At 46.1% G+C, this 27,049-nt stretch overlaps 1 protein-coding gene across 1 annotated transcript in view; it reads left to right on the top strand.

The window, feature by feature from the left end:
• The first annotated feature begins 12,271 nt into the window (after positions 1 to 12,271).
• The window catches only part of TG (thyroglobulin), a 235,997-nt gene continuing 221,219 nt past the window's right edge, over positions 12,272 to 27,049 (top strand). The window contains exons 1-8 of the mRNA XM_027560798.1: positions 12,272 to 12,374; positions 13,309 to 13,417; positions 13,848 to 13,945; positions 15,314 to 15,517; positions 16,158 to 16,317; positions 25,117 to 25,223; positions 25,681 to 25,824; positions 26,008 to 26,193. Of these exons, the coding sequence (XP_027416599.1) occupies positions 12,308 to 12,374; positions 13,309 to 13,417; positions 13,848 to 13,945; positions 15,314 to 15,517; positions 16,158 to 16,317; positions 25,117 to 25,223; positions 25,681 to 25,824; positions 26,008 to 26,193 (1,075 nt within the window). The 5' untranslated portion in view covers positions 12,272 to 12,307. The remainder of the gene's footprint in view (positions 12,375 to 13,308; positions 13,418 to 13,847; positions 13,946 to 15,313; positions 15,518 to 16,157; positions 16,318 to 25,116; positions 25,224 to 25,680; positions 25,825 to 26,007; positions 26,194 to 27,049) is intronic.

The following is a 27,049-nucleotide window of genomic DNA, read 5'->3' as shown; positions in this document are numbered from 1 at the left end:
CTCCAACAATAATGAAATTATACTGGAAACTGGTATTAAATATCTTAAAAAACTCCAAAGTATTTGGAAATTATCAACATACTTGTAAACAATCCATGACTCAAAAAAGTTATGTTAAATTAGAAAATGGGTGAATGAAAAGGAAACCACATAATGTTAAATTTTGGGGGATGCGGCTTGATATTAGAAGGAAATTTACCATTTTAAATGATTATAATAAAAAGCAAGGTACAGATTTTAACGACTTACTGTGGTGATCATTTTGCAATATACGCAAATTTTGAATCATTGTACTCTTGAAACTAATGTCAATTATACCTCAGTTTTTTAAAAAACTAGAAATTTTAAATAAGATAAAAAATCATTGGTTAAGATTTTAAAAATAAAGCAGTTTAAAACCAAAATAAATGGGAAGAAATGTGTGAAATCTATGAAGTATCAAATGGACACACAAAAGGGAAGTATCAATATAAACAAACTGATTCTTTGCATGGAAAATAAAACTGGTTAACTCCTACATAGACTGATCGAAAATTAGAATGGAAGAGGGACATTACAATGTATCAAACATACAATTTTTAAAAGGGATATAGTGAAAAAAAAATAAATTTAACAGCTTACGTGAAACAAAAAATTCCTCAAAGATAGAAGTTAGCAAAGCAACTTAAATAAATTGAATTTGTAATTGAAAATGTTCCTTCAAAATTCCAGGCCTAAATGTAAATTATATCAAACATTTAAGGAAGAAGCCTTGATTTTACATAAGCACTGACAAGAAAGAAACACATATTTTTCAAGACCAACTTTTTAACCTCATGCCAGAACCAGAAAAAGACACTACAAAGAAAGGAAATTACAGAGTAACACATATGTAGAATATAGACACAGTCCTCAACAAAATAATTACATAAATACAGTGATATACAGGAAGTGTAATATATCAAGATCAAATTGGGTATTCCACAGGAATACAAAGGTGGTTTACAGTCAATGAATTATGTTAATTAACTAAGGGTTTTCATAATTTCAGTGTCCATTCATGATTAAAAACTGCTAGAATAAGAATTTGCGTAACAATATAGAGCATCTATCAGGAGACAAACCTCATAATGGTAAAAGAATACTTTCTCTAAAATAAGGAACAAACCCAGAATATCCAGCATCACCATTATTATCCAACCTTAATGTGTGGGCCCTACTAGTGCAATAGGGCACTGGGCAATAAAGGAGGAAAAATAGAAGGCATAGCACTTAGGAAGAAAAAACATCTGCAGGTGACATGTATTTGCAGAAGCCTAAGGAACCTACCAAAAATGCCACTAGAATTAAGATTTCTTTACATTAGCAAGATGCTGTTGGAGATTAGAATTTTTTTTAATGCCATTTTTGATAATATTAAACGTCGCAGTGAATCTGAAAACATATGCAGAACCTGTGCACAGAAAACTACAAAACAATGCCTAGAATAATGATGGGATAAATAGAAATACTAAGAACATGGGTAGAAGACACAATGCTATTAAAATGTCAGTTCTCCCAAAACACTAATAGAATGTAATCTCAACTGAAATCCCAGCAGACTTTTTGAAGCAGAAATTAGCAAACTGATCAGATTTTATATGGAAATGTGAAGGAACGAGAATATCCTGAGTACTTTTGAAAAAGAAGAACTCAAGTTGAAGGGCATACGGTTTCTGATTTGGAGGTTGTTAAGCTGTGGTAGCCAGGACAGTGTAGACGTAGCATAAAGACAGAGATGTAGGTTGGTAGTATGGAATAGGGAATCTAGAAATAGACCTAAAAAATGTGGCCAGCCGAATGAAGGCGGGTACCTGTTGTTCCACATCCTTCCTTGTCAGTGTTTGGTGTTTGCCAGTGTTTTGCACGTTAGCTATTTTAATAGGTGTGCAGTGATAACTTCATTTTAATTTGCATGTGGGTATCCAGTTGTTCCAGTGCCCTTTGTTGAAAATATTATTTTTCCCTTTGAATTACCTCAGTCTCTTTGTCAAAAATCAATTGACCATAATTATGTAGGTTTATTTCCACACTGTATTCTCTTCTTATTGATCTAGATGTCTGTGCTTAGTCAAATGTCATACTATCTTGATTACTGTAGCTTTAAGGTTTGGAATCAATTAGGTATAATTCCTTTAATTATGTTCTTTTTTCTTGCCTGTATTTTGCCAGTTCTAGTGTTTTTTTTGGTTTTTTTTTTTTTTTTTTTGCATTCCTATGGAAGTTCTAGGATCAGGTTTGTTCAGTTCAGTCACTCAGTCGTGTCTGCCTCTTTGCGACCCCTTGGACTGCAGCACGCCAGGCCTCCCTGTCCATCACCAACTCCCAAAGCTTGCTCAAACTCATGTCCTCAAGTCAGTGATGCCATCCAACCATCTCATCCTCTGTCATCCCCTTCTCAGATTTGTTACTTTCTTTTAAATGCCTGCTGGACTTTTGACAGGAATTGCACTGAGTCTACAGATAAGTTACCATCTTAACACTATTGAGTCTTTTGATCCAAGAGCATGGTGTGTTTTTCCATTTGTTTAGCATTTTTGTTTTTTTCTTTTTTTCCCTAGCAATATTTTGTAGTTTGCAGTGTTCAGATTTTGCACTTATTTTGTTAAATTTGTTTCTGAGTATCTTATTCTTTCTGATGATATTGTAAATGAAATTGTTTTCTCAATTTTGTTTTCAGATGTTTAATTACTAGAATATAAATAAAATTGATTTTTTAAAAATATCTTGTATCTTATGACATTGTTAAATTCACTTATTAATCCTAGAATTTTTTAATATTTCCAAATATTTTCTAAGGAGGAAACTAAGGAGACATTATAGGTAAATAAAATGTAAGATCCTGGATTGGATCCTGGAACAGGAAAAAAAAAAAAAAAAAGAAAAGTTACTGGTGGAAAAGCTGGTGGAAACCTGTAAAAGTCTGTAGTTTTGTTAATAGTATTGTATTGATAGTTTCTTAGTTTTGGTAATTACGATATGGTTATGTAAGATGTTAATATTAGGTGAAATTGGTTAAAGAGTATTGGGAACTCTACTACTATTTTAACTTTGGAACAAGTTGACAAATTATTTCAAAATGAAAAGTAAAAAAAAAATGAAACAATGTAAACTGTGGACTTCAGTTAAAAATGATGTATAAGTATTGTGTCATTAATTGTGACAACCGTACCACACTAATGCAAGATGTCAGTACTAGCAGAAACTGGAGAAAGGATATAATGGAATTTTCTGTACTGTATGCTCAATTTTTCTGTAAATCTAAAACTAAGTATATATTTTAAAAAGTTATAAGAGAAAGGAATGCGAGGGGATAATTATACTATGCTGTCTTTTTAGTTTGAGAAAGAGAAGAATTCAGTAAAATTATGACAACCCTACAGACAATTTAAAGTTTAGTTCTTGAAACACTGTCTCTAGGAGTCAGTCTTGTCCAGGAAATCAAGAAGAAAATGCCTTCATTAGAAAAGCGTTCTTCTTTCTTACAGTCAGCGCGGGAGCATTGGAAGATTGAAAACAAACTTCAAAGACAGAAGAATAAGAGAGTGTTGCTTGGGAGAAAGGCTGAGATCTTACAAGGGAGACTGGCCAGATTTCAATTAGAAAACAGGGCTTGGAAGGCCAGTGAAGGTTGATAGAAGTGAGTGATAGTGTCGCATGGGCGATAAAATTGTCTTGAAAAGAGACGCTAGAACTAGAGGACTAGACCAGACTGCATGGTCAGATCTTGACTCTATTTTGTTGGAAATTCTCCAAAGACAGACAGGTCTAGGATCAGCGGACTATAAAGTCACAAATGGAAGGCTCATAGAGAGGGGGGACCATCTCTTTGTAGGGAAACAGAATTTTTTTGCCATCCCCCAAATGTCTCTCTGGCAATATGGATTATCTTGAGCTGAAAACAAGGCCCAAAAGACTCAGGAGAAGACTGATCTTGCTCATAGCTATCTGAAAGGATTTAGGTAGAGGGCTTGCTCCAGAATAGAGCTGTCACTGCAGATAACTGCAGAGAACATGGGCAACGTCTGGTGGGGAAAACTGAGCAGCCTAGAGATCAGAGTCCACTATCAGTTCAGTTCAGTTGCTCAGTCGTGTTCAACTCTTTGTGACCCCATAAACCGCAGCACACCAGGCCTCCCTGTCCATCACCAACTCCCAGAGTCCACCCAAACCCATGTCTATTGAGTCAGTGATGCCATCCAGCCATCTCATCCTCTGTCGTCGCCTTCTCCTCCTGCCCCCAATCCCTCCCAGCATCAGGGTCTTTTCCAATGAGTCAGTTATTTGCATCAGATGGCCAAAATATTGGAGTTTCAACTTCAACATCAGTCCTTCCAACGAACAGCTAGGACTGATTTCCTTTAGGATGGACTGGTTGGATCTCCTGGTAGTCCAAGGGACTCTCAAGAGTCTTCTCCAACACCACAGTTCAAAAGCATCAAGTCTTCCACGTTCAGCTTTCTTTATAGTCCAACTCTCACATCCATACATGACTACTGGAAAAACCATAGCCTTGACTAGATGGACCTTTGTTGGCAAAGTAATGTCTCTGCTTTTTAATATGCTGTCTTGCACCCCATTCCAGTACTCTAACCTGGAAAATCCCATGGACAGGGGAGCCTGGTAGGCTGCAGTCCATGGGGTCGCTAAGAGTCGGACATGACTGAGCGACTTCACTTTCACTTTTCACTTTCATGCATTGGAGAAGGAAATGGCAACGCACTCCAGTGTTCTTGCCTGGAGAATCCCAGGGATGGGGGAGCCTGGTGGGCTGCCGTCTATGGGGTCGCAGAGTCGGACACAATGGAAGCGATTTAGCGGCAGCAGCAGGTTGGTCATAACTTTCTTTCCGAGGAGTAAGCATCTTTTAATTTCATGGCTGCAATCACCATTGGCAGTGATTTTGGAGCCCCCAAAAAATAAAGTCAGCCACTGTTTCCATTCTTTCGCCATCTATTTGCCATGAAATGATGGGACCGGATGCCATGATCTTAGTTTTCTGAATGTTGAGCTTTAAGCCAACTTTTTCACTCTCTTTCACTTTCATCAAGAGGCTCTTTACTTCTTCTTCACTTTCTGCCATAAGGGTGGTGTCATCTGCATATCTGAGGTTATTGATATTTCTCCTGGCAATCTTGATTCCAGTTTGTGCTCCCTGCAGCCCAGCGTTTCTCATGATGTACTCTGCATATAAGTTAAATAAGCAGGGTGACAATATACAGCCTTGACGGACTCCTTTCCTGATTTGGAACCAGTCTGTTCCATGTCCAGTTCTAACTGTTGCTTCCTGACCTGCATACAGGTTTCTCAAGAGGCAGGTCAGGTGATCTGGTATTCCCATCTCTTTCAGAATTTTCCACACTTTATTGTGATCCACACAGTCAAAGGCTTTGGCATAGTCAATAAAGCAGAAATAGATGTTTTTCTGGAACTCTCTTGCTTTTTCGATGATTCAGCGGATGTTGGCAATTTGATCTCTGGTTCCTCTGCCTTTTCTAAAACCAGCTTGAACATCTGGAAGTTCACGGTTCATGTATTGCTGAAGCCTGGCTTGGAGAATTTTGAGCATTACTTTACTAGCGTGTGAGATGAGTGCAATTGTGCGGTAGTTGGAGCATTCTTTGGCATTGCCTTTCTTTGGGATTGGAATGAAAACTAACTTTTTCCAGTCCTGTGGCCACTGCTGAGTTTTCCAAATTTGCTGGCATATTGAGTGCAGCACTCTCACAGCATCATCTTTCAGGATTTGAAATAGCTCAACCGGAATTCCATCACCTCCACTCCCTCCATCACCCACTTGACTTCACATTCCAGGATGTCTGGCTCTAGATGAGTGATCACACCATCATGATTATCTGGGTCATGAAGATCTTTTTTGTACAGTTCTCCTGTGTATTCTTGCCACCTCTTCTTAATATCTTCTGCTTCTGTTAGGTCCATACCATTTCTGTCCTTTATTGAGCCCATCTTTGCAAAAAATGTTCCCTTGGTATCTCTGATTTTCTTGAAGAGATCTTGTGTCTTTCCCCTTCTATTTTTTTCCTCTATTTCTTTGCATTGATCACTGAGGAAGACTTTCTTATCTCTTCTTGCTATTCTTTGGAACTCTGCTTTCAAATGGGTATATCTTTCCTTTTCGCTTCCCTTCTTTTCACAGCTATTTGTAAGGTCTCCTCAGACAGCCATGTTGCTTTTCTGCATTTCTTTTTCTTGGGGATGGTCTTAATTCCTGTCTCCTGTATAGTGTCACAAACCTCCATCCATAGTTCATCAGTCCACTCTGGGACTCATTAAATCTTCCTGGCTCAGCAAGCATTTGTTCACCAAACATTCACTTTTGCATCTCCATGCCAATTGCTTTCCTCCCCTTCGAAGTCCCAAAGCACTACCCCCAATATCCTTGTTTTTCTGTAGCTGAAGATAGTATTTAAGTTGAGGATTTGGGCTGTTTGGGCCCATTATTCACTTCTCATGGGTCTCTCCCATGTACAAGTGTTACTAAACTTTTGATTTTCCCCTGTTCACTTGTCTCATGTTGACCTAATTCTTAGACTAGCCAGGAGAACCCAGGAGAGTATAGGAAAGTGTCTTCTCTCTAACACCTTGAATGAGCCACTGTGTGCAATGCTCATAGAAAATCTAGACAGATGTGGGAAGATTAGACCATGAAGATCAGCACAGAAGACTCCAGGTAATTTCTGGGAGTTTCAAAGTGAGGCAGCTACCTTTATGCAGAGGTGGAGGCACAAATACTACTTCTGCCCTGAGGAATGTGCCTGAGAAATTGATCAAATGATGCCTCTTAAAGTAAGGCACAGGCTTCCCACGTGGCTCAGTGGTAAAGAACCCGCCTGGCAATGCAGGAGACGAGGGTTCGATCCCTGGGTTGGGAAGATCCCCTGGAGGAGGAAATGGCAACCCTCTCCAGTGTTCTTGCCTGGAAAATCCCATGGACAGAGGAGCCTGGCGGGCTACAGTCCATGGGGTCGCAAAGAGTCAGGCACAACTGACGGCACTTGCGTGCTCTCTCTCTCTCTCTCACACACACACACACACACACTAAGTAAGACACACAGATAAGAAACCTATTGAAGAGAACCCAGGCAAAACCAGATAGCATCCATGACTGGTTTCTTGATTGGTTGGGAAAATGCCTTGACTGTGACAGGAGAAGTGGCAGCAGACAAGATTGGTCTGAATAACTGATGCTTTGGCAGTCCTAGAGGTTCCTGATTTTATTTCTTCCAATCTAAGAGACCCAAAACGACAAAACCTAGAGACACATTTGTTAAATATATGCCTTTTCAGTTAGCAAAGCAGGGCAAGAGAGAAAGACTCAAATCTAGCAAACAATACTACTACAAAATGAACCAGAGAAGAAAAGCGAATGATTTAAGAAGCTATTCAAAGTGTTAGAAAATTGTCTGAGCCTTCCTAAAAGTAAAAGCAGAACCACCATGGAAATTGAAATGTCAGGATTATATTCCTCTACTATGGAAAATAATAAAACAAGTATTGCTCAAAACACAAAGAGTCAAAAGTGAGGAAGAGCAGTGCTTCAGGAGCGTCAGGCTCTGGTTGTGAACAAAGCAGAAGAGCATTGCTCACCACCAGTTCCACAAGGATTAAGTTGTCAGCCACTGTGGTCAGTGACCCGCAAAGCACCCTGCAGAAAGTTCAGGGTGAAGAACAGATGAGCCACTCTGTGCTTTGGGAAAACAGCCCCTTAGACAGATATATATCACAGGCAGATTTTTTACTGAACTCAGATTCTTGCATCTTCCCATACATTGAAGAGCACTGAGTGATTAACTCAAGATATCTGTTCTTTGTGACTAGCAGTGATCTTTAACCAAGGTGCATGCCCAAATGCATGGATCCCCTAGCCAGAAAGCACTTAGAAGCTGGTGCTTCTACATCCTCAAAGGCTATCTCCCAGGCTACAGTCCTCAGTAAGTGAAAGCTGCTCAGTCGTGTGCTACTCTTTGCAACACTATGGACTGAACCAGGCTCCTCTGTCCATGGGATTCTCCAGGCAAGAATACTGGAGTGGGTTGCTATTCCCTTTTCCAGGGGATTTTCCTGACCCAAAAATTGAACCTGGGTTTCCTCCATTGCAGGCAGATTCTTTACTATCTGAGCCACCAGGGAAGCCCCTATAGTCCTCAGTAAGGTTCTTGAATAAAACAAACTCACAACTCTTACATTGTGCATTTTTCTTAAAGTTGACATGGTCCCACCAGTTCCCTGGTGCCATCAACTGTGGATAAAATGAGCTGGGATTATTCTTCAGCTTAAAAAAAAAAAAAAAAAGAAGATGAGGAAGAAATATTTACAAGGCTAAGGTTTAAGGGCACTCTCAAAATTCTGGGCTTCCCTGGTGGTTCAGATGGTAAAGAATCCACCTGTAATGTGGGAGACCTCGGTTTGATCCCTGGGTTGGGAAGATCCCTGGAGAAGGGAAAGGCTACCCATGCCAGTATTCTGGCCTGGAGAAGTCCATGGACAGAGGAGCCTGGCGGGCTACAGCCTATGGGGTCACAAAGAGTCAGACATGACTGAGCAACTTTCACTTTCTTAAAACTCCAGGACAGTGGTCACTGCGGGACAGGGCTGGGGATGACCGCCCACCCACGCTGGCAGACGAGGCTTTGCCAGGCACACCTACCTTCAGTGTACCACCATAAACTCAAAGAGGAAGTAGAAGTGAAGGGATTTAAAATATGTTGAAGGGAAAGACATGCCCCTTAGATGAGACCAATGTCTGGGTCGCCACCACTGGAAATCTCTCATTTTTACAAGAAAAATAACATTGGGTGCTTACGGTGGGCCAAGCCCTCTGCTATGCATCTTATATTTATGTATTTAGCAATCACATCATCCTATAAGCTTGGGCACTAATAACATTACAGCTTCATAGATGAGAAATCGGAGCATGGAGAGATTAGGTAGCTTGTCCAAGGCCAAGCCCTTGGTACTCTTGGGTGGATCTCATTGAGGTGCGAGCACGACTACTTTGATGGAGATCTTTGGGTGTGGGTGTTTAGTTTCCCCTACGGGTCACTGTTGATGCCACCCTAGCTGGGAGGGTCGGCATCCTTATTATTTCTGGTTGGGGGCAGGTGGAAGTTCAGGCTGCCTGTGTGGTCTCCGCTGACCCCACAGGGAGAGGGGGCTCATGACTGCCCAGCTGGGGTAAAAATTCTGGCTTCTCATATGGCCTTTGAGTCACCGTCTTAGCTTGGAGAGACTCCTTAGCTTGGCAAGAATGGAATTCTAGGCTCCCTAGCTGGCTTTTGTTGGCATGGGTTGGGGTGGAACCACAGTTTGTTTACTTGTTTTCTTCTGTGAGGTTTGCAAGAATAGAACAATTATTGTCTAAACATCTTCTGTCTTGCAGGCTACTTTTTCCTGGACCTTTGGCTCAAAAAGGCTTTTCTTGGGGCTTTTCTGGGATCTTTGCTTCTTGGCATTTCTAGTTGCTAGTTTCTCTAACACGAGTATGAGATGTGTGAGGCAACCTCATTCTGAGGTTGCTCGATGACTGTCTTCTTATCCATCTTTTAGTGTCTTCTTCTGTTTGTGTTACAAATAATATCGAGGGTCTCTAAATGTACTTAGCCAGAGGAATAGGGGGAAAATGTGTCTATTTCATCTTCTGGAAGCAGAAGTCAAGTTCCAGGACTTTTGATTATTGCTTTGGCAACCTGGGAGAAAGGACTGTGGCTTTGAGTCACTGGTTCTGTGGGAGATGAGAGTAGTTGTCCAAAGCCGTGGCAGGGGACCCAGCAATGTGGCAGCAAGCGGGATTCCAGGAGAGATGGCTGGTTAGCGCTTCTCTGTAGAGCCAGAAACCGTGGCATCTGATGCTTGCTTTGAAGCAATTTCCTCCCCTGGATTCCAGTGATTCTCCCTTTGTCCCCTGTGTTTGTTGCATGCATGCTCAATTGCCCAGTTGTGTCCGACTCTGCAACCCTGTGGACTGCAGCCTGCTGGTCTCCTCTGTCCATGGGATTCTCCAGGCAAGAGTACTGGATTGGGTTGCCATTTCCTCCTCCATGGGATCTTCCCCACCCAGGGATCAAACCCACGTCTCCTGTGTCTCCTGCGTTGCTGGTAGATTACCAGCTGAGCCATCGGGATTATTATACACAGGACCCTAGTCTTCAAGAATGAAGGAGATGAACGAGAAGGCACTGTGATTGTATGAGGATCCAGGAGGGAGAGGTGAGAGGGCCAGAGGTGAGGAGCCTGCAGAGAGGATGGAGACCTGAGCCAGGAGCGGGCTCACGGAGGCCAGACCAAGGAGTTGGTGCTGAGTTTCCATAGAGCATCCTCCTGGCTCACGAGGCATCAGATGATGGTAGGAGCTGAGTCATCGTGAGAAAGAGGTTTTCACGGTGTGGAGGCAGCGCCTGGCATGGCTCTCTCCAAGCTCATCGCTTCATTGCTGGAGTGGAGAGAAGCACCTCTCCTTCCAGGTACACTGTTTTGACTCAGAAGGAAGCCCGGGCGGCTCTCACCCTCACTGACTCTGCTGTGCCTCTTCCCAGGGGCCAGGCCAGCGAGAATGACTCAGCACACAAGCTGGCCTGTGCAAGACCCTGCCTGCATGCATGGGTGGGGGAAGCATGAGGAGTGGGCTTTCTGCTAGACCTCAGTCATGGTCTCAGCATTATTTTTTAAAAGGATTTTATTTATTTGTTTTGACGTGGACCAGTTTTAAAATCTTTATTGAATTTGTTACCATGTTGCTTCTGTTTTATGTTTTGGTTTTTTGGCCACGAGGCATGGGGGATGTTAGCTCCCTGACCAGGGACTGAACCCTTGCCCCCTGCACTGAAAGGTCAAGTCTTAACTTCTTGACTGCCTAGGAAGTCCTGGTTTCAACATTTTAGAAAATTCATCTGCTTTAGAACACCTGGACCTGGAGAGCTGGCAAGGGCTGCACATGGCCAGGTTCACGGTAATATTACAGCGTCTCCATAGCCTGGGCAGAACTTGGCTTGTGTGATTGGGGCTGTGGGCTCCCCAGGTGGTGCTAGTGGTAAAGAACCCTCCTGCCAGTGCAGGAGACATAAGAGACGTGGGTTCTATCCCTGGATCAGGAAGATCCCCTGGAGAAGGAAATGGCAACCTGCTCCAGGATTCTTGCCTGGAGAATCCCAAGGACAGAAGAGCCTGGCGGGCCGTAGTCCATGGCGTTGCAAAGAGTCAGACACAACCGAAGCGACTTAGCATCCAATGGGGGCTGGAGAGGGCCAAGCTGGGGGATTCTAATTCTCCAGTAAATGCCAGCACGTCTTCTCAAATCATCTTTACCTAAAACCTAAGGCTCATTGTGATCTCCCTCACTCCCAAGTGCTCTCCCACACCTGCCCACCAACCTTCTGAACACCCATGGAGCCTGTCTCCATCCCCCACCCCTTTAATGGGAGAAGCCACTGGAGAAAGCTCACTGATGTACAGGCTTTATGTGGAAGACAAGCTTCCTGCTGCCTTTTGGTTGTCTGACGTCCTGGGACAGAGGGGAAAGGGGGATGACTACGAATATGACTGTGCGTGCGTTTGGCTTATCTCATCAAAATCTCTACATTCTGTGTTAATGGATCTGCCTGTTTTGTTCCCTGCCATATCCTCATGGCCTAGAATAGTGTCTGCTTCTCTATCAGACTCTAAAGAAACATTGCTAGGAGGGAAGGAAGGAGCATGGATGAGGAGGGAGGGAGCATTGTGTTTCTTTCACGGTGGGCCTGAACGTGTGGCCCACCAAGTTGTTAACTTTGGCCTTTACCCCTGAAGATGAATTATGAAGCCACGCCCCCAGTTCTTCCTTGGTGGCTCAGATGGTCAAGAATCCACCTGCAATGTGGGAGACCTGGGTTTGATCCCTGGGTTGGAAAGATCCCCTGGAGAAGGGAATGGCTACCCACTCCAGTATTCTGGCCTGGAGAATCCCATGGACAGAGGAGCCTGGCGGGATGCAGTCCATGGGGTCTCAGAGAGTCAGATGTGACTGAGTGACTTTCACACACACTCGTCCCTGGTTCTGCTCCCCTACAGCCTCCACAAGATTTTCACCCCACACTGGCCACATGAGTGTCCTCCAGGGGAACAGACGCAGGTGGAGGACCTCCTTGTGACCAGCAGAGAAAACAGGGTGGGCATTGCTTCCCTGAGTGCCTGTGGGTGGGGGCTAAGTACCCACAGCAGTGCTATAAAGGCTCCTTGGCCAGAGCCCTAAGGTGGGCAGCAGCTTCTAACCCTTCTCCCTGGAAGGGCTCCCAAGATGGCCCTGGCCCTATGGGTCTTTGGTCTGCTGGACTTAGTCTGCTTGGCATCTGCCAACATCTTTGGTAAGTTCTGACCCTGCGGTCTCAGAGCATCGGGTCGGGAGGGACCTCTCAGGCCAACTCCTTGTTAGCCAGGACCTGCCCCAGGGCCGTGGAACATTTGTGACCTCATTTAATCCTCAGTGTCCCGAGGTCAGTTATGCACTCTTTCCTTTTCAGATGAAGAGACAGAGGGTCTGAGAAGTCACAGAGTCAGTGATCGGTGGACAGGAGATGGGAAACTAGATCTTCCCAGTTGGATTCTAGTTCCCCTCACCCCACCCTGTTAGCAAATGCTGGGATTGACTGGTTTTTTCGTTTGTTTGTTTTTGAAATTATCTTTACAATCTCAAGTCCTAGGTTGTCCATGTGGGGTATTAGCAGGTAATGAAAACCACAAATCTACCCGTGGTGTGAAATAGACCTGAGTTCTATTATAGCTGAGGCTCAGCCACTTAGCGTTGACTTTGAATAAAGTCTCAGCTTGTTTCCTCTCTGGAAATGAAGCAGTTGTGACTGTGATTTCTTAATAAGGCCTTGCACATTACATGCATTCTCCATCGAGGCCAGGAAGGTGCTCTGTCTGCAAGGAGTGCCTGGATAAACCCAAGAGCACCTCTTTTACAGTGTTCTCTGACCCAACCGTGGTCTTGGGGAACGCACAGTCCGAGGGTCCACTGTGAATCCTTCTCTTGCCAGTGGTGTGATCCTGAACAGGCTACTTTCCCGGCCAAGTCTCAGGGCCACCTGGGTAAGACGGTGATATCACCTCCCAGGGGATCAGGAGAGTTGATGTCAAACTTGTGAGTAGCTGCAAAACTGCGAGTTGAAATATACTTGCCGATGGTGGTAGAAATAAAACCCGGAAGAGCGTCTGTGTCTTCAGCGAGCCCGTCTCCGTTACTGGAATCCAGGCAGCAGATTCTCTCTCATGAGCGGCATCACTTCCTTTGTGCAGAGTACCAGGTGGATGCCCAGCCTCTCCGCCCATGTGAGCTGCAGAGGGAGAGGGCTTTTCTGAAGCGAGAAGACTACGTCCCCCAGTGCGCCGAGGACGGCAGCTTCCAGTAAGGCCTCCTCCAGCCATGCGGACCCAGGGGCCTTAAAACCCATCTTCTTCCTGTCCCCGCCCCCCTCCTTGAAACTGACCTGTGACCACTGTCACTGGAGCACTCCCCAGACCCGTCAACACCGAGTCATCTGACCTCTGTTGCCCCAGTCCATGCTTCCTTCCAGCCAGAACCAAAGACGTCCCTTCCTTTCCTGCCAAAACTTTTTACTGTAATTGTTTTAACAAGGGTGAATGGGGTGGTGGCGGCGGCAGTGATTTACTTTCCAATGATCCAACGATTTACGCTCAGATGCCCCCTCTCCTCCCTGACTTCAACTGGAGTCACCAGTCCCGCTCCACACCAGTCTTTTTCCTAACTGAAATGAATTAAAGAGTGGAGGGAAGGAGAAGGAAGAAGGGTACCTGACTGTGGCTCCTGTCCCCAGGACTGTCCAGTGCGGGAAGGATGGGGCCTCCTGCTGGTGTGTGGACGCTGATGGCAGGGAAGTGCCTGGTAGCCGGCAGCCTGGGCGGCCTGCGGCCTGTAAGTAGGAAGGGGAGGCACTGCGAGGGGCAGCTCACACCCTGGGTACAGCCCTGGGCTCGGGTGCATCCAGGGCTAGTCTCCCTCTGGGCTGCGGGATCATCCTCTTTGAATTAGGCCCTACCTCCTACGGGACTGCTGTGAAAATCAATAGGACAATCAAGTCATGTGTTCAGCAAGTAGCCTCTGACGTCCCCCTGTGCCAGGCCCCATATCTGATGCTAAGGATGCATCAGGGAAAAGACTTCAAAGTCCTCTGAAACCAGAAAGCACCCTCTTGCGCAGGAAGTGTTTTCTCAACTGGGATGTTCCTAAGATTTGAGACTTAAGGCAAAAACTTTCCTGTTAAAATAATTGCTATGATGAGTGGTCAAAGAAGCGTGTCACAGTAAAGCTAAAACAAGGGTCGGTTTAAGCCGCTCATCTTAAAATGGTGAGATTGAGCTTCAAACCAGTTATCCTGTAAAAGAGCCAAGCTCCGTTGCAGCGCTGGTTTTGGGGGCCAGCTCGCTGGCTTGGGGAGCAAGCTGACTCCCGCGGTCCTGCCGAGTGACCTCTGTTGGGTGCCCCGCTCCCACTGAACTCCAGTTCCTTGTCTGTAACATGAATACAGGAGCTGCTGTAGGGTCAGCTCTGATGGTCGTGAGGATTTAAATTGTGCAAAAGACACCTGGCCCCCAGTAGGTCCTGAGTGGGAGCAGCAATCACCAGTGTCACCAGTCCTCACGCACCTGAAGTAGGCTTGTTGTTCAGCTGCTAAGTCGTGTCCGAATCTTTGCAACCCTAGAGACTGCAGCATGCCAGGCTCCTCTGTCTTCCACTATCTCCTGGAGTTTGCTCAAATTCATGTCCATCGAGTCGGTGATGCTATCTAACCATGCTCTGCCATCCCTTTATCCTTTTGCCTTCAGTCTTTCCCAGCATCAGGGTCTTTCCCACGAGTTGTACTTTAATTCCTTAGAGAAGGCAAGTCGGGCACGGAGGGGTGAAGACTCCCCCCAGGGAGTCTTCTTTCCCGCACAAGGCTGTGCGGGAAATTCGTATTCAGACAAGATATCAACAGCCAGCCTGTGCTCCCTTCACACCCCACCTCTTCAGCTCCAGGACTGTTGGGGTGTCCCATGGACTGAAGGGACACAATGAAATCTGCTCTTTCCAGCTCGGCCTGCCGGATGTCAGAAGAAATCCTGGGATGTAGAGTTGGGCAGGCGGAACGCTGGCCCTGAGGCTGCTGCCAGCTCATGGAGCCTCCTTGGTTGGTGGGAAGGACCACCCTGCCTTCCCGCCCCTAGGGATAGCGCGTGGTCCTCCGGGCTCGGACCCCTGCATGGTGCCCTCACCCTCTGACACCGCTCTTTGCCGCTGCAGGTCTGTCGTTCTGCCAGCTGCAGAAGCAGCAGATTTTGCTCAGCAGCTACATCAACAGCACAGCCACGTCCTACCTACCCCAGTGTCAGGATTCAGGGGATTACTCGCCCGTGCAGTGCGATCTGCGGCGGCGGCAGTGCTGGTGTGTGGACGCGGAAGGAATGGAGGTGTACGGCACCCGCCAGCGGGGGAGGCCGGCGCGGTGTAAGCACCACCAGCATCGGGGCCCTGGGGGAGGCGGAGGCCCGGGGCAGCCTCCCACAGCTGACCGAAACGGGGTGAGGGCTCCCCAAGGAAAGGCAGGGGACCTGGCCTTCAGCACGCAAAGGAAGGCATTTTAGGAAGGTTTTCTCCCTTCCAGTTCTGCGCCGTGGACCACAGTATTCACAGGCTTAACAAGTAGGATTTCCGGGAGCATCAGGCCTTCGTCCCTGTTCGGGAAGCTCTCGTGTGTGTAGTAGGAGCACAAGCACATGTGCAGAAGCACATACGCCTCCTCGTATGGAAGGATTAGCAATTGTTTCCTAAACCTATGGACACCAAGGGGGAAAAGACGGGGGTGGCGGGAGGAATTGGGAGATTGGAACTGACACCCATACACTCTTGATATTACGTATAAAATAGATGACGAATGAGCATCTACGTGTAGGACAGTCAGCTCTGCTCAGTGCTCTGCGGTGACCCACATGGGAAGGAAATCCAACAAGCAGAGGACATATGTAAATACAGAGCCGATTCACTCTGCTGTGCAGCAGGAAACAGCACAACATTGTAAAGCAACTAGACGCCAATAAAGATTAACCAAAAGTAAATAGATTTAAATTGTTTCCTTGGAAACGTTTAGGTCCAAGGAGCTGTGAGATAAGAAACCGCCGTCTCCTCCATGGCGTGGGCGACAGGTCGCCACCCCAGTGTTCCCCAGATGGGGCCTTCAGGCCGGTGCAGTGCAAGTTCGTCAACACCACAGACATGATGATTTTCGACCTGGTCCACAGCTACAGCAGGTAAGGGCCCCCGGGTGTGCCCAGCACGGCCCACGCCTTCTGGTCTCCCGCCCAGGCTCCTGCTGTCTGCAGGGCTGGGCGCTGGCAAGGGTGTGTGTGACACACTCAGCCCATGCGACCTGAGAGAGGCCTCCTGTTCACTTTCCCGTGACGGACACTGAAGGCCCACGGCGTCTCCCACAAAACAAGCTGGCAATACTATTCAACTAAAATACACGAGCCCTCTGGCCCAGCCAGCCTACAGAGATGAAAACACCAGAATATGAAGATTCTTTATTAGGATGTACTAGAATGTCCATGCATTGGAGAGGAAATGGCAACCCACTCCAGTGTTCTTGCCTGGAGAATCCCAGGGACGGTGGAGCCTGGTGGGCTGCCGTCTATGGGGTCGCACAGAGTCAGACACAACTGAAGTGACTTAGTAGTAGCAGCAGCAGCAGAATGTCCACTGCATCGTTTTTTTTTTTTTTTTTTTTTTTTAATTGAGGCCAAAAACTGGGAACAGAGTGATTGACAACCCCAGGTGGGTGTCTGGATAAAAGCATGCTGTGCTGTGTTTAGTCACTCAGTCGTGTCCGACTCTTTGCGACGCCATAGACTGCAGCCCGCCAGGCTCTTCTGTCCATGGGGACTCTCCAGGCAAGAATACTGGAGTGGGTTGCCATGCCCTTCTGCAGGGAATCTTCCCAATGCAGAGATTGAACCCAAGTCTCTGGCATTGCAGGCAGATTCCTTACCATTGGAGCCACCAGGGAAGCCCAAGAATACTGGAGTGGGTTAACCTATCCCTTCGGCAAGGGGTCTTCCTAACCCAGGAATCGAATTGGAGTCTCCTGCATTGCAGGTGGATTCTTTACCAACTGAGCTATCAGGGAAGCCACTGTAAATATTTCCACAGCCCTTAAACAGAATGCACTCAGACTGCATCTGTTGATTTGGAGTGGGTCGTGCAGCACATTATGATAATATCGTGTAAGATACAAGGTGCACATAATATAAGAGGATTTAGTTTTTAGAACACAGACAAGCAAACAGGTCCTAATCTAAGTGCATGTATATGATTATATGATGGTGCTTGTGTCTGTATCGGATTCGGTGAGGACAGAGAATTACATGAATGAACACATACTGGGTGGTTCCCTCAGCCACCTTGAGGGTCAGGTTGCTGTGGAGGAGGAGGAGTCAGGAGAGGAGAATCCCCAGAAAAGGAAAAATGTGGACCGCATTGATGCATTCTTATAAATGGCATGTATGTGTGCACCTATTAAGCTTATTTAAGCTTAAAGATTTATATAACAAATATAAAAATGGTATTTTTTTATAGCTCTTGGCCCAAATAACTGGATGGCTTCCGGTTATTTACGATGGTGGCTTTATCAATACACAGGGCTTGCACAGACTTCAGATATAATCAAAACACTGTGAAGGAAAATAAATAATAATATTAACTTGTAAATACTGGTAGGAATTCTCTTAGAGAACCTGAGGCTTTATGTGTCTGGCTTTCAAAACCACTAGTTTCCTTCCTATGAGAGGGAATTCCCATGGGCTGTGCCCAGAGGGGTCATGGATCGGAAGCCTGTGACCAGGTACTGTCCCAGAGACAAGCCTCATTCGAGCTGCATGCTGTTTTCAAAACTGAGAAATTTTAAATTGAATCCTGTGAAATTTCAGTTTGTGCAGGCAGGTAAAAATAGTCCAACATAGCAATATTGTATGTTCAGCCCAAGACACAAAATTCTGAGTTCTTGATTCTAAAGAACAAGGTTGGGGACTGCATGCATTGTCCCAGGGCACCAAGAAGCTGATTCTTTTTGGACCAAGTGCAACCCACCCCACCCCGCGCTGTGGGCCTCTTCCTGTATGCGCCACACTCCTCCTGCTCCAACTGTTGGCATTACCTGTCTGACCCCATGGCGTTTGCCCTGTGATCCTTGTTCTGACTCTGCCACTGCTGGCAAAGTGACCGGGTCACTTATTTCTGAGTCTCAGTGTTCCCATCTGTAAGGACAATACCAGCTCATCAGTCATGTGAAGATCTGCTGAGCCCTTGCCTATGAAACCACTGTGAAAATTGTAAATTATTATCATTTGTAGGGAATCCATCACCAACTTTTGCAAATGTAGGTTACAGTCCCCTACCCACCTCAGGCCTAGAAAATGGCCTGCCCGTGTGCATATTGGAATCTCCAAACGTCCTGATTTACTGATGCTGAGCAATGCAAACTGATGTGTGCTCAGTCCAAGTTCAGTTGGATACTCACAGTATACAGTGGAATTTGAGATCCTTTCATCTACTTCAATATTTATAAAAATAACTGGAAAATGATGGTCTCTAGCACACAGTGGGGAATCTGAAGAACAGAAATTAAGGAACCCACCCTAGGAAGCACAATCTGTGGCTTATAGACCTGACTGGCTCCTTTTCAGTTCAGTTCAGTCGCTCTGTCGTGTCTGACTCTTGTGTGTGACCCCATGGACTGCAGCACGCCAGGCTTCCCTATCCATCACCAACTCCTGGAGCTTGCTCAAACTCAAATGTCCATCAAGGAGGTGATGCCATCCAGCCATCTCATCCTCTGTCGTCCCCTTCTCCTCCCTCCCGCTTCCCTCCCAGCATCAGGTTGTCTTTTCTAGTGAGTCAGTTCTTCGCATCAGGTGGCCAAAGTATTGGAGTTTCAGCTTCAGCATCAGTCCTTCCAATGAATATTCAGGACTGATTTCCTTGAGGATTGACTGGTTGGCTCTCCTTGCAGTCCAAGGGACTCTCAAGAGTCTTCTCCAACACCACAGTTAAAAAGCATCAATTCTTCGGTGCTCTGCTTTCTTTATAGTCCAACTCTCACATCCATACATGACCACTGGAATAACCATAGCCTTGATTATGGGGAACTTTGTCGGCAAAATAATGTTTCTGCTTTTTAATATGCTATCTAGGTTGGTCATAACTTTCCTTCCAAGGAGCAAGCATCTTTTAATTTGATGGCTGCAATTACCATCGGCAGTGATTTTGGAGCCCAAGAAAATAAAGTCTGACATTGTTTCCATTGTTTCCCCATCTATTTGCCATGAAGTGATGGGACCGGATGCCATGATCTTAGTTTTTGGAATGTTGAGTTTTAAGCCAGCCTTTCACTCTCCTCTTTCACTTTCATCAAGAGGCTCTTTAGTTCATTGCTTTCTGCCGTAAGGGTGGTGTCATCTGCATATCTGAGGTTATTGATATTTCTCCTGGCAATCTTGATTCCAGCTTGTCCTTCATCCAGCCCGGCATTTTGCATGATGAATTCTGCATATAAGTTAAATAAGCAGGGTGACAATATACAGCCTTGATGTACTCCTTTCCCAATTTGGAACCAGTTCATTGTTTCATGTCCAGTTCTGTTGCTTCCTGACCTGCATACAGATTTCTCAGGAGGCAGATAAGGTGGTCTGGTATTCCCATCTCTTTAAGAATTTCCCACAGTTTGTTGTGATTGATCCACACAGTCAAAGGCTTTGGTGTAGTCAATGAAGTGGAAGTAGACATTTTTTCTGGAACTCTCTTGCTTTTTCAATGATCCAACAGATGTTGGCAATTTGCTCTCTTGTTCCTGTCACTTTTCTAAATCCAGCTTGAATATCGAATTTCTCGGTTCACGAAATATTGAAGCCTGGCTTGGAGAGATGAATGCAATTGTGCGGTAGTTTGGACATTCTTTGGCATTGCCTTTCTTTGGTATTGGAATGAAAACTGACCTTTTCCAGTCCTGTGGCCATTGCTGAGTTTTCCAAACTTGCTGGCATATTGCGTATGCTGCTGCTGCTGATGGGGCTAAGTCGCTTCAGTCGTGTCCGGCTCTGTGCGACCCCATAGATGGCAGCCCACCAGGCTCCCCCGTCCCTGGGATTCTCCAGGCAAGAACACTGGAGTGGGTTGCCATTTCCTTCTCCAATGCATGAACATGAAAAGTGAAAGTGAAGTCGCTCAGTCGTGTTCGACAATTCTCAAAGAACTTGCAGGTGCCTGCTTGAGGCGCAATTCACAGCTTTGTCCACCAGAGGGCAGTCAAATTAAAGGCAAAAGTTCAGGACTAAGCATCTATTGTTAAAGAACCAAAAAACTTACCCCTGAAATGGGAGCTTTTCTTTTATGTAAGCAAGCATGTCTCTGAGTGAATTCTGATTTAAGAAGGTCATGGGAAGGGTCAGGTAGTTGGTTACTGGAAGCCCAGCCATGCTCAGGAATTTTCTGATAAGCAGACCTGGGCAGTGCCAGCCCCAGCCTCTCCAGTGGGCAAAGTGTCAGGAGCCCCAGAGGCTATGTGGAAAGTATAGACATAGTATCCTGGATGGTTGTCAGGTGAAAAAAACGCCAGATGGCCAGTGATACTTGAATTTCAGATAAGCAAGGAGTAATTTTTCAGTTTAAGTGTGTCCTGAATATTTCATCAAGAATTTTAAAACTGGGTGAGGGTTGGAGATATCTCATGAACCATCAGAGTTGGATTTTAAAAAGAATGGATTGCAATTAAGGAAGAGCAGTGGGTACCTAGGGATGACCCTGTAAGTTTGGAGGCCACTGTACTATTCCAGGTGAGAGGGGCTGTCAATTTGAACCACAGCAGGTGATGGAGAGGGTAATGGTGGGATGGAGTGGGATTGATGGAGAAATATTGACTTGGTGGGATTCATGGAACTTGGGGAAGGAACAGATAGGAAGGGTGAGGGAGAGAAAAAGTCAAGGATGACTCCAAGGTCTGGTTTCTGGTTGGCAGAAGAGGAAGAGTCTGGAAAGGAAAAGTCACAAATTTGCTTTTGGAATATTGAATCTGTGTCAGGAAGCATTTAACAGGAGGTTTCCTGTGTGCTGTTTTGGATCTGTCGGGAATTCTCTGTTCCTTATTAATTCCTGAATACTCAGGAATTAAGAAGAGAGGCAAGCCTCTCCTGGGGGCTGAGGAATCCAGGCATTTCCTTTGTTAGTTTTTCTATAAGGTGATAAGTACCCTCTTCCTTTTTATCAACTACATGGTAAAAGTGATTATTTACAACTCTCTTTCATATGGATGACCTCAGGTTTCCTTGATAACTTGTAAGTTTTGATTTTATCTCTGCTGAAAATAGCTGCCTTTTAAGACAGTATAAATACTCACACAATGTTGAATAAAACACCTTTGCTCCATCAGAACTCTGGTCCCTGTCTCTCTCTCTCTCTCCCTCTCTCTTTTTCAGGCTGATTTCCTGGAGCACAGAGGCTCTCTGAGTTCACTTTCCTGCCCTGGCTTCTAAGACCCTCTCGAGAAGGCGCTCTGCACCTTCACCCCATCGAGAGGGCGCCTGAGGCCTCCATGAACAGAGCAAGCCCCGTGCAGGGGCTTTATTGGTTTTCTGCATAAACCAAGGAATATCAGCCTCTTTCTTTCTCCTTTACTTTTTTATCGGTCGACTCCAGACCACCAGGTTCCGGTCCATTAAAGGACCTCAACAAATCTGAAGAGATTTCTTTGGGAAATTCACATGCAGAAGTGGTGTAAGGCAGCTGACCCACTTCCATGGGGCCACAGGGAGCCCGGAAGTCTCACTTGCCAACATGTTTGTTGTGGGTTCTTGATATGGTGGGTGATGATTTACGCTTGAACTTGACCACAGCATTTGCCCATTTGAAGCAGATCCTTTTGCCTCTTGAAAAGAGCAGCTGCTAACTACACCCATTTGGCTGGTGAATTTAGGGAAAAAACCATGTCATGGTGGGGAGTAAGCTTTGCTGGTCCTTACCCCCCTTTCCCCATCTTTCACAAGGCCCTTGCCTAACCACTGGCTAAGGAAGTACGTTCTGGTTAAGTAACCCTGGTTAAGAGCTGGTGCTGTGATCACGCCTCAGTGATCCGAGGTAAGACTCAGTCAACTGGTCTCTTTATCGGCACTTGTCCTTAGTGACAGAGCTCATCCAAACTTCTTCAGATGGCTCTGGCAACTCCTGATACACAGATGACCCAGTGAGAAGGAGCCGATGCACCTTAATACGCAGTAAAGGGGACTGGTTACCTGAACAGGAGAGCGACCGTGTACAGGAACCCTCATGGACTCATCATCGCCTGTTACGCTCACTGGACCCTCTGCAGGGTCTGCAGAGGGGTCTGCACTGTACCGGGCATTGTGGGAGTCATCACAGCTCTTGATTTTGAGGGGGGATCTGCTGGTCTTCATCAAAGGCTGGATATCTGGAGGGACCAGCCACCATGAGAGAGGTGGAAGTGTCTGACTGAATAAGTGTCTGACTGAGTCCAAGGGCGTGAATCCTGCAGCGCAGATGGGCAAGACCAGACGCCTGGTTGGGACTGACATTATATTTCACGGAGGCTTATTTGTGATTTCTTTAACTCTGTGTTGGCCACAACCTGAGCATAAATGCAGAAACACCATCATTTCACCCTCCACTATAGTTTTCCTTCTTGAGGACTCTTTGATCATCATCCTGAGATGTTGCTTTTCATTCAACAAAAGGGAAGCACCCTTTTCCTTTAGTTGAAGGTCAAGGTGGGTCTTTGGGTTGAATTGGTAGAATGTGGTTTAAACTTCCTGTGCCTCATGCTGGGATGGCCTGCAGAACTTCATGCCAGCCAGGAGCCCCGTCCCTATCTGTTAGATGCCAGGAAAACCCAGGATCCAGCAGAGGGAAGAGTGTCAGAGCGGAGGACTGCTTCTCGGGAGATGGGGCAGGAGCAGGGAGCCGCCGCACACTGAGTAACCCCACTAACAGAGTCACTTGGTGGTGACAGCCTGGATTTGAACTCCAACTCCCACCACTACTTTAGATGGTGGCCAACATACCTCACTTCTTTAACCTCTAAAATGGGCACACACAAAAATACCACCTTGCTTTTAGGACAGTTAAGTGGATTAAATGAGTCAATGTCTATTAAACATTTTGCGGATTGTTTTTTACAAAGTAATGCTTAATAAAGGGAAGTGATTATCATACTGTTTTAACACGTTTATAATTGAATTTATCCCAGGTTCCAATGAATGAACTTCTGTCATAATCCTCCAGTCAGTGTGAGCAATTGGGCCACGTATGTCTTTAGCTTCTATTATGCAACTTACTAGAGCAGGAAATGGCAACCCACTCCAGTATTTTTGCCTCGGAAATCGCATGGACAGAGGAGTGTGGCGGGCTCCAGTCCATGGGGTCTTGAATAGTTGGACACGACTGTGTGACAAACACTCATACTCATGCAACTCACTGACTGTAACGTTCTTTTTAATTTAACCCATGTATGCACAATCACAGACCAACAATCTGGAAAAAATCCGTAATTCTATAATCCGTGTGTACATAGGTTTTGTTTTGTGTATTCATTTCCTTTCAGATTAACTACGACATGTGCACTCTGTGTTGAGGTTCTGAGAAGTTCCTAGAAATATATTCCCTTCCGATTCTGGTTCATTTGCATAGGAACAATTGTAGTGTATGCACATGCCATTTTGTAGTCTACGCTTTTTACATAATGTTATGCATGCATTCATTTAGGGGATTTACCATAATTCACTTTCAATTTTCATAGCTTTGGACGTGAAGGTTGTCTTCAACGCTTTGCTCGAATGTATCACACAGCAATAGACCTTTCTGTGCAGAGGGCTGCTGTTATACTTCTTCTAATTTATTGGTTGGGAATATATTTCCAGATACAGGTGGAAACATACTCTGCTTGGTTTCATAGAGTTGTTATGTGTGTGTCAGTCACTCAGTCGTGTCCGACTCTTTGCGACACCATGGACTGTAGCCCGCCAGGCTCCTTTGTCCATGGGATTCTCCAGGCAAGACTACTGGAGTGGGCTGCCATTTCCTTCTCCATACAGACTTGCTATATGGAGCATTAAAAACTAATTTCTCCGTGTTACATAGAGATGAGCAGCTCCTCTCTGGCTGCTATGTCATTGCACGTGGGTATAACTTTTTATCACCTGAGCTTCCTATTACTTCTAGGGTGGGTAGCCCAGCCAATTAGCTCCGTGTAGCAATTGTCGGGCCAGGCGTGATTTAGGCATCTTTTCCCTCAACTTATGGAAATGAAGTATAGCCCTTGTTAGTGATGTCACAGTGATTTGATGTTTTCTTCGACTATGGGACTGGGAAATGTCCTACATAAGAATTTCCTGTGGTGGAGCCTGGCTTCTTTGCCAGCTCTTGAGAAGTCGTAAAGGGCTCTGAAGTCATGTGATCTCCCCGAATGAGATCATCTGCAATGTGTACCATATGTTTGTAAAGCACACTTGGCCCTTGGTCTCGAGAGTTCTATTCTAGTAAAGGAACTCGTTAATGCAATGCTGATTGACTGTTTTCTGCCTGATCCTATGAGACACACACTTGGGCATAAATTGGTCAAAGCCCACGAGTGAGAAAAACACTAATTGGCAGGTGACAGTCAAGGACAGCTTCATTTTCACAGGTCCAGCCTAGCTCTGGCCAGGGAAAACCAATTTAGAAAAAAATACGTTGACTACAGGAATAATGGAGCAAATGGCATGAAACAAAGAAGCAGACAGTTCTTGTTCCCAGATAAGATGGTTGCTGTTGTTATTCAGTTACTAAGTCATGCCTGACTCTCTGTGATGCCATGGACTGCAGCACGCCAGGCTCCTCTGTCCTCTATTTTCTCCTGGAGCTTGCTCAGATTCAAGTCCACTGAGTCAGTGATGCTGTCTAACAGTCTCCTCCTCAGATGAGATGAGGCCACGTTAATTTATTTCTGCTGGGAGAGCTTATGATGACTTGCCTTGTGTGAGGCGATGACCACGAATGCCATTGTCTTGCAGGTTCCCAGATGCATTTGTGACCTTTAGTTCCTTCCGGAGCAGGTTTCCAGAGGTGTCTGGGTATTGTTACTGTGCGGATAGCCAAGGGCGGGAACTGGCTGAGACAGGTAAGCACACCCCCCTGAGAGCCTAACTGTCACTCCCTGTAAAGCAGAAACAGCGGATGGGCTGTGCTGGGTATGCAGGAGGGCATGGCCTTCACAGACCTTCAAGGGAGGTACTTTGAGTGCAGCTGCTGCTCATCCACGTGGTGCCTTTGCTGGGAAGAGATACCCCCCATCAACCCCCTCTCTGAGCAGATGTAGCTCCAAGCTTGGCGAGTGGCACCCGGGCTGGATTTCCTTCTCTCACTCTCTCAGCTGCTCTCCCTTGTGCTGTAAACAACCTGTGCAACCACACAGAGCCACCCTGACTTTGGAAACCATTAAAGCCTTGTTCAGGCCCAAAGCACAGTGATGCCCATTGGGGGCTCTAGCCTCTTTATATCTGTTTACATGGTGGTGAGGTCAGGGCCTCCTTTCTGAATGAACCCATCCCTTCCAAATGCTTACTTTCTTGGCTCAGGTTTGGAGCTGTTACTCGATGAAATTTACGACACTATTTTTGCCGGCCTGGACCTTGCTTCCACCTTCGCTGAGACCACTCTGTACCGGATATTACAGAGACGGTTCCTAGCAGTGCAGCTAGTCATCTCCGGCAGATTCCGATGTGAGTACAAGCTGGAGGCAGATGTGTTTCCGCTAGGAGGAAACCCCTCGGCTTTCATGTCCTGCAGCCTCCGTGTCTGTCCTACCAGAGCGGGCGTGGGGATTGAATCGACTTTACCAGCATGCAGAACGCGTGCTGTAAACACACTAACCGCCCTGCCTTTCCTGCCTGGATCTCTCGTAGGCCCCACAAAATGTGAAGTGGAGCGGTTTGCAGCCACCAGCTTCCGTCACCCCTACGTACCGAGCTGCCACCCGGACGGGGAGTACCAGGCGGCACAGTGCCAGCAGGGAGGGCCATGCTGGTGCGTGGACAGCCGGGGACAGGAGATCCCGGGGACGCGGCAGCGAGGGGAGCCTCCATCCTGTGGTGGGTGTCCTCTCCAAGCCTCCCCGCCTTGTTCTCGTCAGGTCGTGTTACTGTATCTGTCTCTCCAGACTGACCTTTCCAGATCACATTCATTCCATTGCCTCCCAGGGGGTGCCGCACAGACCCTTCAAGTTCAACAGGATGGAAACCCGTCTATCATTATTAATTTCCATTATGTTTCTCGTCCCGTATCAGACATGCTTGCTCCCTCAGGGAGCTCAGAGAATAGTAGGAGAGGAGAGAATTAAGTGTACAGTGCCGTGAGAAAAGCGTGTGCTGACAGCTCCAGGAGCACAGGGCAGCAGAGGTCAATTCTATCTGTGCCTGTTTGGCGAGGAGACACCCGGAGGGTTTCATGGCAGAGGTGATGCTTGAGGAGCTTCTTCTAAACTAAAGACGCTTCCTGAAGGACGAAAATAAAGAGAGGTGTTCACTAGAGTCAGGGCTGGGGAAGCGAAATTATAGGGACATAAATATGGATGGGTCCTGACTTAACAGTGGCTGGACTTACAATTTTTAGACTTCATGACAGTGCAAAAATGATACATGTTCAGTGGAAATAGTGCTTTGAATCTTGAACATTTCCTGGCCTAGGGATATGTGGCATGGAATTGTCTCATGATGGTAACCAGTGGCAGTGAGCCGCAGGTCCCAGTCAGCCACATGATTGTGCCCCATACACTTACGACAATTCTGTACCCAGACAGCTACTCCATTTTTCCCTTCCAGTACAGTTATTCAATAATTCCCTGACAGTCCAGTGGTTAGGATTTGGCACACTGCTGGGGCCCAGGTTCAATCCCTGCTTGGGGAGCTAAGATCTTGCAAGTTGCATGGTGTGGTCCGCCCCCCCCCC

Source organism: Bos indicus x Bos taurus, chromosome 14 (assembly GCF_003369695.1).
Source record: "Bos indicus x Bos taurus breed Angus x Brahman F1 hybrid chromosome 14, Bos_hybrid_MaternalHap_v2.0, whole genome shotgun sequence".
Lineage (NCBI taxonomy): Eukaryota > Metazoa > Chordata > Mammalia > Artiodactyla > Bovidae > Bos > Bos indicus x Bos taurus.
Note: the sequence above shows the minus strand (reverse complement) of the source record. Positions and strands in the feature narration are given on the sequence as shown.